The 16,009-nt window shown below is 39.0% G+C and overlaps 1 protein-coding gene across 1 annotated transcript in view; it reads left to right on the top strand.

Moving 5' to 3' along the window:
- Positions 1-16,009, top strand: part of APBB1IP (amyloid beta (A4) precursor protein-binding, family B, member 1 interacting protein) — a 49,898-nt gene that overhangs the window by 15,620 nt on the left and 18,269 nt on the right. The window contains exons 6-9 of the mRNA XM_009329120.1: positions 483-604; positions 8,884-8,958; positions 10,278-10,421; positions 13,895-14,005. Coding sequence (XP_009327395.1) covers positions 483-604; positions 8,884-8,958; positions 10,278-10,421; positions 13,895-14,005 — 452 coding nt within the window. The remainder of the gene's footprint in view (positions 1-482; positions 605-8,883; positions 8,959-10,277; positions 10,422-13,894; positions 14,006-16,009) is intronic.

Raw genomic sequence — 16,009 nt, 5'->3', positions numbered from 1 at the left:
GACAAAAAACATAATTTTTCATTTGTTCCAATAATTAAAAAGACAAGGAAATAAGTTTTTACTATTTTTCTTCAATTCAGTAGCCAAAGTGAATATATAACCCCCCCAATCATACTGCAAACCTTAAAAAACCAAAAGCAAACAGAAGCAGAAAGCCGTTGAGAGACATGGGTGTAACCGTCTACTCCTAGTGGGTCACTGTTTCCGTCCTTTGCAGTCTTTGGGCAACAGCACAGAGATGCAGGAGGAATCCAGGAGCATGCCAGAGCTACATAAGGCATCTTCTGTAGCTGGTTTGCCCTTCCACATGACACTATTTTCATGTGGTTTTCCTCCCTTCTGTGCAGTGGAAAAGAGTGCTGGGCTGTCCAGCTTCGAGTGAACATCAGATAATGATTACATTCTTGCACAGGAATTTCTGCAGCCTTGGGAGAGAGAAGAGAGAGTTTGAGTGTCTTACATTACCTTTTCTGTCTCTCCAGAAAGGTTTTTTGAAGACCATGAAAATGTTGTTGAAGTGTTATCAGACTGGACTCGAGACACTGAGAATAAGATTCTGTTTTTGGAAAAAAGTGAAAAATATGCTTTATTTAAAAATCCCCAGGTAAGTTAACATGGTATTTGGATAAGAGTCTAAAATTACATCATTTAGTCTGTATGCTGCCTGTTGCATTATTAATTTGCTTTCAACTCTGTCAGTTTGGAATTAGAGAAAACAAAACTTGTACTTTCAACAAAAAAAACCCACAATGTTGAATGCAAGGATTTGAAAATTGGTGCTTTCTGTTCTTTTGTGATACTATTTTAAAGTCTCATCTGCAGTGGTAAAAAATGAAGCATGTAGTTCTCCGCTGGTACACGCTGTTGCTTAGGCACAGCTCTCAGAACTGGGGTGAGATGGCACAGCCGTAAAAACCTGGCCTTTGTCATTACTACAGTTTCTCCACTATTTCTACTGATGAAAATCAACATTTCTTTGAAGGTTGTTATTGCCAGTTGTATGTGAAACTTCATAAAGAGTATGCTGAGTACTAAAGAGAGTTTATCTGGATTTCATTTAGACTGGGGAGAAGAATTGGGTGAACAGTAACTTGTGCACACTAACTTTGTAAAAAGAGGGTCTGCACACTGAATTGCGTCAAATTATTCAGGATAGGTGCATACACAAATGATTTATTTCTTGTGATATGTGGTCAAAACCATATTTACGAACACCCTAGCACATATAGTTGATGGATTCTGGGGCACTAGATCTTTTCACCTTGTCAGCGGTCTGTTAGCTCACTGAGCATCTGGTTTGTTCCTGAGGGCAGCAAGAGAAAAATGAGCAATTCAGCATTGCCGAAAAAATTAGTCAAATATATAATCTGGCAGCAAATCTCACCAAGCTGCTCATTAGGAAGTTTTTTTTTTTTTAGAATGAGCCAGTGTTTCAAATAAAACCTGCAGAGAGGAAGTTTCCTTCATTGACATAACAAGTATCCACAGTTAGCGAAAGAAAACTTACCCTGCAGTGTACATGGATTGATGTTGATTTTTAATATGAAACAGCAAAGCCAAGTTTGGAAGTAAAACACTCGTGATGGCTCAAGATGTCATACTTTCTAATGCACATAAACATACGTAGCAGCAGAGGTTCAATTGTACATTTGATTCGTACACTAGTAGTGTTATTTGGGCAAGTGGCTTAGGGCAAGGCTGTGAACCTCCCATAGGATGTAAATCTTTGATGAAGATTCTGGGCATTTTGATTGCAATGAACTTCAGAAATAAACATGACCTAAACCAAAACCAGAATAAGAGTGTAGCTCTGTCCTCCCATCTCAGGGCATGCTGAGCTTTATCTGGACATGTCTGCAGTCCTTGAGCTTCAGCCCCTCTGTGATAAGCTCTAAAATGAACAGCCTAAGGAAACTGGATCAGTTGCGGCTATCACACTATTGAAATATTTTGCCAGCAATAAAGTTTAACCATCTGTCAGGCTTAGTAAATTCAAACATTTTGAGACAGCCAGAATAGTACAGTCGTATCATCCGTTTCTCTTTTTGGCAGAAAATAATCAGTATTGTATAGAGAGAGCTCACGCTAGATAATGAAACATGGTAAAATACGTGATCTGGAGTGAGTCCCTGAAAAGGTAAACCAAGCAGAAATGCTGAGTTGGTGGTGGGCAAGGTGTATGATTACCTAACTAACTACTTATGGAAATTATGGTGTAGCCAATGGGAAACTGAAATCCAGTGCTCTGATACTGTATTCTCAGGATATTCAGCCTCCTCCTCCTAGCTCAGTCAAGGTTGCCTCGTAAACTCATTTTGTGAGTACAGAAATTGCAGAATGCTTTTTTTGACATAGCCAGTGGTGGTAATGCAGCAGCAGTTGGATTCCGTGTTGGTCTTACTTAGTGCTCATTCTGTTGGAGGTTGTGGAGATCTCAGAGTTTTGTAACTTGCAGATATTTTTCTGGAAAAAAAGAGGCAAATGCCAAAGGTGGCCAGGTGCCTACAATTTATTCTTAGACAAATTAGTGATACAAAATTTTCATTACAGAGGTTTGACGCAATTAAATGCTTTAAAAAAATCTTATTATAAAGATGTCCAGATGCATTGATAAAACAAGCGGACCTCTGGAGAAGGTCTATGACCTGTGCCAATATTCATTGTTTCTTTCTGTGAACTAGTTATGTACCTGGTATAGATTAAACAGCAATTAATTGAACGTGTTTCATTTTCTAAGGAGGAACTGAGGTTTTGAAATGCAGGATTTATCCTCTATGTCTGTGCTAGCAACATGCTGCTCAGCTAACGCCAGTGGCTTTTTTTGAAGATTGTCACTCTTGTCATGCAGTAGTCTCTAATATTTTTCTGCAGCTTTGTTTCTGAAAACAAATTTTTAAAGTATTTGGAATACATTTTAGAAAAAGCATCTGCAAAATCCTCAGATGTCTCCCTCTTCAGGAAGATAGGCACGCTTTTGCCCTTTCCTCACCGTGATATAATTTAACGTGCAGGGAACTCACAGTAAAAAACCTTCCCATGAATGGCATCAGTGATTCACCTACAGATATGGAGCATCACAAGTCTATGACTAAAGAGTGAAACAAAAATACATATTGGTACATGAGCAAATGAAGAAAACTTTTATAACTTAGGTGATGCTTTGTCATGCAGTTGAGTGATGCTGTGCTTGACTCTGGAAAGGAAAGGTTGTCAGGTCTCAACACCTCTTTTCAAAAAGCTCAAAGAATAATTCTTAGCTAAAAGAGACTCTAAAAAAAAGAAAAATGTAGGAAATGCTTTTGCTTCATTTAAACAGGGTTATTTGTAAGGGGCAGCTGAATATAAACTCCTGACTGTAAATGCTGGTCACGCTCTTAGAACACTATATTTGACTTTTGCTTACATGGATTTTGATTTCCTGTGTTTTTCTTTTGCTGATACAAGCAGACAGGATAAATTCAAACAGTGCAGGTGACACCACATGCATGTGGGGTTTTTTTTGTTTTTATTATTTTTGGACAGTATTTATGAAAAATAGTGAAAATCTATACAGTGAGTACATTATGCTTCTGCTCCCTCATATGTAAGCCAAAAGTGAGAGCTATACCCTCCAATGGAGACCCCATAGACTGAATTGACATTTTATTTCTTTGGAAAAGCAAGAGTACTAAACAGCGTGAGAAGGAGGTGGAGTAAGAATTTGTAATGTCTTTCATAACAGGACAGCTGTAGTGAGTGTCACGCTTGAATATTTATTTTGAAGTCAGTGAAATTGGGCTAGTATCCACCAGGTGATACTTTTGTTTTTCACCACTTTGGCCACCTTTATGAATCAAGGTTTTTCTTTTGTCTCCACTGTTACCCAGTGAAGGAAACATAGAAGGGTGGCAGGGAACCTGATTATTGAGTGTGCTGGCAAACGCACAAGGAAACAGAAGTGAGAAAAGGGAAGTGTTTTTCACTGTACTCCCACTGTTCAGTAATCTTAATTTCTCTCTCTATTAGTGTATCTCAGACCATGGTATAGTTTCAAGTTGAAGATGCTAGTTCAATAGATATTTTTCTTTTTCTGCCTTGGAACTGTAACACAGAAACAGTCTTTACACATTTGAACCATTTTGCAGGTGACTTTTAATCAGCCTGTTAAGCGCTTTGCTGTTAGCTGCATCCTAGCTTATGTACGTCTTTCATTTGTTCTATGTTCCTCCCTCTTTGATGATGAAGACCATCATCCTCAAGGCATGAAAAGTCAGCTGTAGTAATTTCATCAAACATTATAAAATCAAGTAAACAGAGTTGAAAATCAATTTTTTGGGGCTTCAAAAGAGCTTTGCCTTTAGCTTCATTTATTTATTTACATTTGTGATCTTCAGAGCAATTATACGTATCTTCTAATATTTTAAATGTGCATTTTTTAGGGGACACATCATGATACAAGTTGCAGATATGACTGTGTTCTGTTTTATTTTTTCTGCACAAACCGTGATGCATTCGGTACGCAGTTGCAATGGGCTGAAATGGGATGTGAGCTGGCCAGTTCTTTCCTCATTCCGGTTGCAGTTTGGATGAGCGAAAACAGGCAGCTCATTGCACAAAGAAGATAGTCATGAGTATGGAGTAGCTGCCTTGTTTGCTGCATGCTATCTGCTCTGTGCTGTTGCAGACCTTGCAGATCTTCTGGAAAAACAGTTTCAATAGCTTGAAAGCAAAAATACAACCTAAGTGGAAGGGGAAGCAGAGCAAGGATGCTGCCTTGAACACCTACTTTTTGCTATGTACTGACAAGTAGCTGCTGCATTCCAGCTTGGATGGGGCTGTGTATGATAAAAGATTAAAGGTATGAGAGAGGTGCTGTTTCACTTAGGAAGTTCTTTTTTACGAGTATAGAGACATGGAACACTGATCAGAGAGTTTGGCAGTGCAGTAAAGGCTACTGTTTCTACCATGATCCAAGTTTGTTTGCTTGCGTGCCACCAGAGATGTTCTTTGAAACTATTGAAAACACCTTCTGTCTTCCACTGTTTGAGGGTTACACAGCGCAGAGAGATACAGCCTGAATTTTTTTACCAGCCTTTCCACAAAAAAGGAGATGGCTGTATCCCTAAGTGGAAAGGTTGTATGCATAGACTACTGGTACTTTACAGTACAAAGCACAAAATTAACTTAAGCTGGCTATAAAATCTTTACAGTATTTTTTTTTTGTGCATATGGAATTTCCTGCTAATGTAAAGCCATAGATGGGTCATCAGCTAGTTTTGCCACTGTCCTGTATAAGCACGGGGGAAATGCTGGCATAATGTCTCTTAAGGATGTCGTACCTGGCTAGCAGTACATGTCAAAACTGCCACTGTAGCTCTGCATTAGTCTGAGTCAGGCAGAATGGCCTGGGAGAGCAACTGGCTTTGTGTCGGCTTCAGCTGGTTGGGGTGTGTAGGCACAGGGAATAATTCAGCAAAACCACTCGACTGCTCATCTCTGCAGCAAATAACCCAAACAGTGCAAACAAAGCAAACCCAATGACAAAGTGTGCCAGCATTCTTTGTTTGTGAAAATAACCCTTTATGTTTGCTTTCTTATGTTACCAGCCCAAAAGGATGAATCCATCCTGTTAAGTAAGCTCAGCTCTCTATCAAGAGAAAGACATTGTCTTTTGAACGTAAAAAATAGTTAACTCTCAAATCTGTAGACATATACAGAGCGCTGCCCTGTAGCCACATCTTGTCCCATTAATGACCTGACATCCCAAACTAAACATGCGTTTCCCAGTGGTGTCCTCAGACAGGAAAGAGCTTGCCTTTTATCATGACCTTTGACTGCTGGACTTGGAATGACCTCTTGTGGACACATGTGGTTTGCCTCCTATAGGGTGAATGCTTCTGACCAAAAATAGGAGACCACACAGTGATAAAACAAGTACAGTGTACAGTCTACTCCCCAGGTTTTTAGCCACTGACAAATAATAAGTACCATGTACTTCCAGATTTCAGGGCAGAGGCATAAAGGAGGTAATCAGTAATAAATGAAATGTGTGTTGACAGGTGAAAGATGACAGTGTACATCTGTGTAACATTGGTTTAGGTGACAGAGCCCTGTTTCCCTAATGAAAAAGCTGCGTTGTTGGAGATCCAGCATGGATATCATTACAAACTTTCTCTCTTTACCATTGATTATGTCAGTACAGGGTGGTCTGTGTTTCTGTTAAATAAATGCCAGATGCCTGAATGTGAATCGGTTGTAATCAGAGGAGCTTTGTTTTCTTATTATCAGTGCACTGAAGGCTGACTGAGCCAGATGAATGCTCTCCCCGCTGGTAGTAAAGCTGATGAGCCAAGCCTTGTTGAGACAGTGATAAGGTGTACTTACCTTGATAAATCTTCATTGTGTATTTTAGGGGTTGTACTGTGTCTTTATAATGATCTATAGAAGAAGAAGGCTTAAAGCTTGCATGTCTCTCTACTTTCCAAATCTGTCCCAAAGTCTGGAGGCCCAACCCAGCCTAACAGTGCCCTCTGAGGTTTCTCTTCATACCTTCATCAATGCAAAAGTGGGTGTGCCAACATCAAGCCAGCAGTGCTGTGATAGTGCTCCCTGTCAAGAAGAGCTGTTGCACATGTATAGAGGACTTGGCTGCAGCTGCTCAGAACAGTATCTTTTTTTCCAGTGGGATGAGTGGAGCAATGTCAGTCAGACCTATGGTTTTGGACTGCATAGGCAGGCATTGCTGTATGGGTTGTACTGAGAACACACTTCTAAGCGATTTTGGTTTGAGTTGGTTTGGGTTTTTTCTGCTATGAACACTGTCTTCAGATACAGTCATGAAGCTGTGGTCCTTAGTGTTTGCTTACCTTTATCCATGGACTTAAAATGTGCCTAGGCAGTCTGGAGCCAGTTATGTGCTGCTGCATATCCTAGAGAAGAACATTGCTGTATTTCCTAGCATAACTGTCTATTGTATTGAATGTTCAAGTTTCTTTTCTTATGTTCATACCACAGACATGGCATCAGCATAGCCCAAATTGCAGGTGGCTGTGTTTCTGATGTCCCCTGTCTGATTTAATGTGAACTTTTAAGAAAGCAGTTTTTAAAGAACTGGTTTTGAGACCATCCACACCTCTTCCCCTTTCTGTCGTGGTGCCCCTCCAAAAACCGTCTGCTATGAGGCTTGTGTTCTGGCAGACAGCTGTTCACAGCACTGCTTGAAAAAGATGTGGTTGTGTGGAAGAGCAGGGTTTCACTTCAGATAAACCTCATTGCTGCAAACATGGTATGCTGGCAGGGCAGATTTGCTGCTTGTTTGTTTCTTTCTTATACTGTAGCAACAGCATGTTCCTTCATTTACACACTTCTCATTTGTCTTTTGGGAATGTTTGCATTTGTGTTGCAGTTTAGTCCTTGTGGAGTTCTAGGCATGCAAATATGTTGCCACATTCTTATAGTTTTGAGGCATGAAAAAACGGAGAGAGATGAAAAGTCAGATCAACTCTTAGTTTTCTTCCTACAGAATCGCTGAAGAATTACAGAATTAGGAGTAATTTTTAAGTAGATAGCTTTCAAAATTTGTCGGGTTTTTACAATTTTGTCTTTTTCCTAGACAATGATGCTTGTTTGTTTTATGCCCTTTGTTCTGCAAACTTAACTTTTTTACTAATTCCAGGGAAATCAGTAAGACTGTCCCATGCATCAGGTATTTTCCAAACCCAAGCTCCTCTTCTACATGTACTTCTGTTTAGAAAATGATAAAACACGAAAACTTTGTGTGTTATCATTCTGGCCTCAAGCCCATAGATCCAAATGCTCCTTGATGCATGGCATAGCTCTGTGATCTACCTGCTTCCTTCATGCCTAGCTGCCTTACTGTCTGCAGGCAGCCAGGCTCTGCTCTCTGGCCATGCTTGCTGTTGAGCAAAGCCACCTGCACGTGCTCCAGCACACAAGTCCTAGCATGCTCCTGAGCTGCCTTCCCACTGCCTGAATTTGCACATATGTCCAAGTGCTGTTCTTTTGTCCATCCCCACAATGCAGATGGATGCAAAATTGTTTTTGCTGTTTAACAGTGGGTGAATTTATTTTTACTGGTAACTGTGTGCACGAGGTGCTGTGCTTCCTTGTTTGCAGGGACAGACAGGCACTGGGTCCTCTGAGGGCGGCTGCAGCTTCACAGCCCTCTGTCACAGAAGCGGAGGGTCATTTCAAAGTGTAGGCTTTTGTTTCAGTAGGCTGGAGCACGTGCCAAGATATCATGGTGATCATTTCTTCTGATTTCTTCTAGATCTTTTAATACCTTCTTCATTGCATAAAAATACTTTGCAGAACATGAGCAGGGGTTTAAAAGTAGAAAGTAGTAACTTTGGATAAAGGCTTTGGCATATAAGCACTTTTATTAAAAATTAAGAGCTGAGTTATAGCCAGAGTGCCAGATAGGAAGCTTGCAAATTACCAAATTGGGTTGTTAGGAAAAATGCTTTCTAGCTTTTTGATACTGCGTTGTATTCATCGTATATCAGCATGCAATAAAATGTTATGTTCTCTACTGCCTGTAATAATATAGGAAGCGGTGAAAATTGGAATGATAAAATCAAACCCATTGATCCAGAAAAAACAGCCAAAAACATAAGCCAGTGTTTTTAAAATTTTGGAAGGCTGTATATACATAGGCAAAAGTAATTTTGTATTACTTTTGAATTATATTCAAAATAAAGAATTAAAATTCATGAGCAGGCAGCTCTTCTATAAGAAGAGTCCATAAGCGTCTGCCTCTTGCATCTGCTGGCTTGGGTACTCAATATTGAAAGACTGAGTAACTATTGAATGGGTTTGTAGTGATCTAGTTACTTGTATTGCTGTCTTTATAATGAACATCAATTTCTTTTGTGTCTTAATCAGAATTTCTACCTGGCAAACAAAGGGAAGAATGAAAGCAAAGAAATGAATGATAAAAACAAAGAGGCTTTACTGGAGGTAAGCTAACTTTCTAGGTTGAGGATGCAGATGTCACCAAAATTCTGCCACCATCTGCATCTGCTCTGCAACGACAGCATTTAGTTCTTTGTGGGCAAATGCGTAACAACAGGAAGTTCTGTGATGGTTGGTGTCTTTGTGTCTAAGGTTTAATATGTGGATTTTCCTCTGCATCTGCTGCTCACCATTAAAAATGCAGATTATATCTCCTATTAGAGAAATTAAACGATGGAGAATTATTTTGTTGTTACAGACCCCAATGCCATGAAATGTTTTTACTTAGTGTTTCTGTGAAGAGTAATGCCATGATAACAATAAAAGCAGTGTTATACGAATATGAATAACAGAAACAGCTGTGCCACACCCTTAGGCCAGCCCTTGTGACTTTATATTGTTAGTAAGGTTGGTCAGTAGCAAACAATTATCTTTTGGGTTAGAAATAGATGCGCTTCTCGCTACCTCAAATTATTAGCTATACTACAACAGAAAAAGAACCTTTGCACTTTTCCAGAAAGTCTGTTTTGAAGTTCTATTTCAGTTGTATGTTTGAGAGAGAAAAACCCAGAGCTATATGAAAAGAGATCTATCACAGTTCTCCAAGCATTTTGACTTTCGTAAAAGTTCACAAAGGAAATGCTGTTCTCGGGTTGCTGAGGATTCCCGTTTCAAAATTAGTGCATCTCATGAAGGCACCAGATGTCAACCAGCAGAAGTCCTGGTAAATTCTAAATGAAAACATTAGGTGATAAGTGTGTTGGCATTAAAAATTACCCAACAGTAGGTCCTTCAAGCAAACAATGAAGTATATTTGTTTAAACAGTGTTGTAAATGCTAGCATGTATTTCAAAGTGAAAGCAGAGATTGAGGGGGATTTTTTTCTTCAGCTGTAGCTCTATGCAGTCTCTAAATAGAGTCTCTCTACAGAAGTATTTCTCTACAGAACCTATAGATACAGCAATAGAGAAAAACCAACAGCAGCAGCACCAACCATTCTGTTTTATTGCCTTCACTGAGCACATCTATGTCTAGTTAAAACCTTTTGTAGGTTTTTGCTTGACCCTTTAGAGAATGGAGGTTTTGCGAGCCTTCTTTTCCAGTGTGAGCATCCAGCTTGCACGGCCGAGTTACCACATTAGCTTGGAAAAGTTTCCTTTGCCTGTCTAAGGTGTTCATCTTCCTGGTTACGGGATTCCTCATGTTCATATGTTCACTGTCACAGGAGATGTCTTTATTTTTTAAAGGGAGCATTTTTATGCTATTCAATAATAGGGTTGTGCTTAAATCAATTTATTTTGTGTATTATTATTCTTGTTGCACAGGAAAGCTTCTGTGGGACATCTGTCATTGTGCCAGAGCTTGAAGGGGCCCTTTATTTAAAAGAAGATGGAAAAAAGTCCTGGAAGAGACGTTATTTTCTTCTGCGAGCTTCTGGAATTTATTATGTACCCAAAGGAAAAACCAAGGTCAGGAAGCCAAATAATCCTTTTAGCAATAAAACAATTCATGGAGGTGAAAGTGAAGAACTCCCAAGGTGACATTTTAAGAGCACTGTCTGGTGCATCTGAGCGGGTTGGGGTTTTTTTCATTTAGCTTTGACTATACCACTTGTGCAAATATTAGAACGTAGTCACTGAATACTGTCACGTTTCTCTCCTTTTGATTTCTATGGATAGATAAAAGCATTAATGAAATAGCACTCCTCCGGAAGTCAGTAGGGGAAAGAAAAACAGCACAGCACCCTTCAGCTGGTGTTACACTGCCAAAATGCTTCACTGTTATATGGGTTGCCTGTGGAAGAATATATAAAAAGTTCTCAAGTAAACTGATTTCTTATCACAAAAAAGGTGGAATTTTACTTTGTTTGATACTGACTTTCTGCACCAGTAACCAGCATGCAGAAATGCTGTACCTTTTTTCCTACATTCTCTTTACCTAGAGAATGCGTTGTGCCTTTTAAGGCTTTTTAAGACTGCCCTTTGTGTAGAAAGAAGTGAGACAGAAGCATCCACCTGACCGAATCAAATGCACTGACATTTAGTATTGCAAAATATTTAAAGTGTCTGAATTGCCAGCACTGGAGAAGCAAAGGGGTCCTGGACATGTTGCACATAAGGGCGGCTGGCTTCTCATTTCTGCAGTGATAAGGTAGAATGATGGCTTCTGGGACTGGTGGTATTTTTTTTTTTTTTTCTGAAAACCACTTCTGTTAGCACTTACAGCTCTGCTAATGCTTCATATTTGAAAATTCTGGTGCTGCTGATGGAGCTTTACTGTTATGATTTGTGCTGTGAAACTTAACTGTTCTGCTATTCCAACTAAATTACAAAGGAGAAAAAAAAAAAGAAACCTTGTAAGGAAAGTGCTGCTCCAGTGATCCGTGTTTATAACCAAATCTCAGTGAAACAGAGACCTAGATTACCTTGCTGCTTTCATGGCAATTTATTTTGACTTTACCTGACCCTGAGATAACGGCTTTCCGTCCTCAAATCATGTTGCACATACACAACATCCTATCAATTAGGACCTAGAGTGCTATTTGGAAGGCACTTAAGGTGGAAAGAGTATAAGAATAGTCAAACGAAAAGTCCATCTTTGACATTTCGTTGTAGCCTGCCTCCAACGATGGCCAGTAGCACAGCGCCAAAGCAGGGCAAGCATATACTGATAGTTATCCAGCCTTTTTTCATCATCCAGTGATATCCATTTCAGTGACTTTCTATCATAGTGCAAATGAGGAAAGAGCTTTCTTTTTTCAGGTGATAGACTGCAAACATAGGCTCAGGATGGAGTCAGGCCATACTTTGTAACAGCTGTTTTAGTTTAACACTTTATTGCCTGTTAGTCGTTACAGCCTGTATATCACCCTGCCTATAACTGAGCCATTTTAAGGAACTGTGTGAGTGCTTCAAACTCACTATATTACCAGCTCAGCCACTCACAGGGATTGAGGATCTTGAATCTAGTTCTTTAGGAGATAGTCACAGCTTTTTAAGATGGTACCACAATCAACTGTTTGCTACTGCTCCTGTAACAGCCTTCAGCAAAAGGATGCATATGTCCATGCTTCAGCCATTCTAGCGAAAGTCAAGTCTTTTAGCTCAAATCTGTGTTTAATGATGATTTAAGTTAGTTACTGGACTCTGTATTGGAACAGCTGTGGCTCAAGTACACGTCTTTTGTGGAGACAGTAATCTCTGGTAGATAAGCAGGGTGCAGTGAGGGTGCTAAATACCTTAAAGCACTGCAGCAGAATTCAGTAGAGCTCTTCAGTCAAAGCCCTTAAATTATGAGACTTCATCCCATGTCAGGGTGGTATGAAGAGTGCACGTGTGCCTTGCTGCAGTCATTCAGTTGTGGGTAGAGTGATCTTTCGTTGAGGTACAGAAACAGTTGGTGGACAATAATATCTTCAGCTGCTGCAGCTGTTTTGCAATTCATCATGTAATCATGTCTTCACTTGTTATAAAAAAGCAAAGAAGCCTGGCATAACTTTGGCACTTCACGTTGGCTGTAAAATACATTGCAAACATGAAAATACAGGGACACGTTCAGATGATTTTACACACATGCCTTTGGCATTTTTTATTGTTTGGGGCTTTTTTGTTAACAAACCAGGCACCAGTCAGCACTGCTGTCTTAATTTCTTTCTTCAGCGTTACTCTACTTCTGTCCCATTCAAAAACATGCTGTTAATGGACAGGGTCACAAAACAACAGAATCAGAATTGCAGATACAATTTTAAAATTTGTTTCTGTTAATTGTGTTGCTGTGTCATGTTAACATTGCAGAAATACTAGCAATAAGTGCCTTTGTCCCTTGCATAAAAATTTGTTCTTTACTTAGAAGAAAATAACAACTGCATTCATATTGGTCTTAATTGCCATTACCTGGTTTGTAAAGGAAAGGAGCAACTCATTATACTGCATGATTTGAGCATGTTTAGGAACTTACAGTGTTGGAAAATCCTAGATCCACATAGTCAATGACAAAATCCCTGACATCAGCTTCAGGGGAGACAGGGGGGAGAGAGGAGCCCTGTCTACACACAGTATGGAGTGTTCCCTCTCCCCACAAATCTTACTTACAAACTCAATTTGTAAATAAACCCAACTCAAGGGCATATTGTAATGGAAGTATCAGTAAGAATGAGAACAGCATAGAAGAACCATCATATGCAGAAATATAACACCATTCTTAGGGGTAGAGAGGGTTTGTCGTTTGTTATTTGCTTTTTTCTTTTTTTCACAATTTCCTGATTTCTCAGTTTATCCAACAGGACCATGTGACACAGCCATTTTTGCATTTCCACTCAAAGGATTGCAAAAATTATGCTTTGTATGCAGAATTCTGCACTAAGTGTGCCAGCAACAGAAACCTTGTTACTTTAGCAACATACTGTGAAAAAGCAAATATTATGATAAACAGAAAAGGAACGATGCCAGGAAATTTGAGACAATTCAAAGCAAAACAGATGAAATGTGTGCGTATTTCCTGCAGAGTTTGTTTCTTACATATGCCAAAGAAAAACAAGCTCCCAAAGCAATTTAGAACCCCAAACCTTCTTTCTCCACTCAGAATTGTAAGGATGTGGTTGCAAGGCCTATATCTATTTTACTAAAGTTGTTTCTTACTATGGTGTTCTATTTGGTCTTATTAGCCATAAGCCAAAATCTCCACACAAAGCAATAAAGCACAGCAAAACCAGAAAAACAGAAAAATGTTGCACTGTATTATATACTATTCCTAATATGTACCAACCCTCTTCCAATTTTTAGTTTAAGAACGCACATACTTAAAATTCATCTTTCTTCAGTCAACTTCATGACAAAAAAATAAAAAGCATTGGCATTCATACACTTGAAAAAGGTCCTATTAATGAGTTTCACATCAAAATTCAATTTGTTCTAACAATGATGTGCTTGGTTTTCATTTGTAGACATCACGGGATCTGGCATGCTTCATTCAATTTGAGAATATGAACGTTTATTACGGTTCTCAACACAAAGTGAAATATAAGGCACCTACAGATCACTGCTTTGTCTTAAAGGTAATGTACAAGAAAAGTTCTGCAAATGTCACACACAGTTTCTTTTATATGTAAACATGTTTAAGTTTGAAGCTGCAGGGACCCTGATGAGATAGAATACCTCCTGCAAAATCATGTCTATTTTCTTCTTCGGTTCATTGTTGATCAGAACATACCTTTAGAACCTTAATTTTAAGGACTGGTAGTCCTATGGTGTATGTTTACACTGCATCTATAAAGTTGTCTTCAAAACAAGGCTGAATATGCTTCCAGTGACTGACCGTTCAGGTGACTGGACACATCTGGACAAATGGCACACAAGGCAGATGTATGATGAGAAGACTGCAGTCCCTAATGTTGATGTTATGAGCACTGTGGGCTATCTACTAAAAAGTATGTCTACTTTTTATTTGCAGTGTAGTCATACCTGTTGAGTGGTTTGTTGAACTGAGATGCAAAATCTTGCAGGAATAGACATCTCGGCATATTTTATTGCACAACTATTTGTGCCAGGAGGGCAAAAGACATTGTTCACCCACTCATGAAAATCATTGCTTGCTGTTGAAGTAAGTATCTCATTGCTGCCTCTCCAGGTAATAGCACTGCAAATAGGCTGGGAATTCTGCATTCCTCTCAGGAAAGGAAAAGAAGCCCATGCTTTTCACATAGTTCAGATAGCAGAAATGAAGCTTTGAGGTTGCAGTTATTAGGCCTTGCTTGCTATCTGTCATTAATACAGATTTTAGAGTACAGTGGGATTACTGTGTACAAGACAAGATAATCTTGTTGCTGCTTCTCTATTTAAAGGCCTGCAGTGCAAACAAGATATTAGAAAACACAGTATCTTGCCATCTCAGAAAAAAAGTATGGGAAACATTCACATCAGAGGTCACTTATAATACCACATTTCTGGCTGTAGCTGCACACTTACAGCACTTTTTTATTCAGTCTCAAAATGTCTGCTAGCCTAATTTACACATGGCCAAGCAGAAGCGGTTTATAGACCCAGACTTATTTTCTGAAGCAGATGTATCTAATTAACACAGATGAGCAGTTTTAATACTATAGTTCTCCGCAAAATGCTCTGCAAAAAACACTTTATCCTTTTTCGTAGAACAGGGGTGAGCCTTCTGAAGTTGACAGGTAAGCATTATTTCTGAAAAATACAACTTGTAGTGAGAAAAAAAGGAAAAGGGGAGCTGATTTAAAATATAAGGAGAAATTTATTTTCTAAACAGACAACTGGTCAAAAAAGTGTCTGACTAATTTAATAACAGTTATTCACATTCTGTTCAGGTGAAAATAAAAGCATGATTTTTGAAGTGTATGCATCAATATGTTTTCCTAATCATTGTGAACAGTTAAACTTTCTGGACTTATTGCCATCTTTTGTGAAAAGACGTATGCTGTAAATAAGAATTTACACTAAAAAAAAGTCACAACTCAACTAAAATACTTGCTTTATTGGATGTGTGATGTTAGCACTGTACCCTCAATGTGAAATGTGAAGAACAAGATCAAAAGCTCACTAGGGAAAGCTTTATGTGTGATAGGCTTATAAATGTATGAAACCTACTTAGCAAAACTGTTCACTCTGATGCTTCTAAAATGTGTTTGCAGTATACTAGAATAAACATCATATTGGTAAGATCATTATATCTGAGCAACACTACTTACCGATGAATAGATTATGTTACAGTGATTGTTCTTCATTTTAATTCCCACAAATCAGCATTTGGTAGATTCCTGACCAGCTCAGTTTCAGACTTGGCTTCTTTTAACAGTTGTCTCTTGCAGTGACTGGAGTTGGTCAGGAAGTATGGGCAAGTATTGATATCTTCAAATCTGTTATTTCAGAAGTGGAAGCCTCCCACTTAGGGTGGCTTTCTGACGGTGATGCAATGGAGAGTTTCATATTTATTATAATTTCTGTACATTAATTTGAATTCTATATATACCTTTTTGAAGGCATGCAGCTGAAATGAGTTCTGTTGTATCCTCTTACCTTTGGAGGTTGGAGCTGAG

Source organism: Pygoscelis adeliae, unplaced genomic scaffold (genome assembly GCF_000699105.1).
Source record: "Pygoscelis adeliae isolate BGI_AS28 unplaced genomic scaffold, ASM69910v1 Scaffold427, whole genome shotgun sequence".
NCBI lineage: Eukaryota > Metazoa > Chordata > Aves > Sphenisciformes > Spheniscidae > Pygoscelis > Pygoscelis adeliae.
Note: the sequence above shows the minus strand (reverse complement) of the source record. Positions and strands in the feature narration are given on the sequence as shown.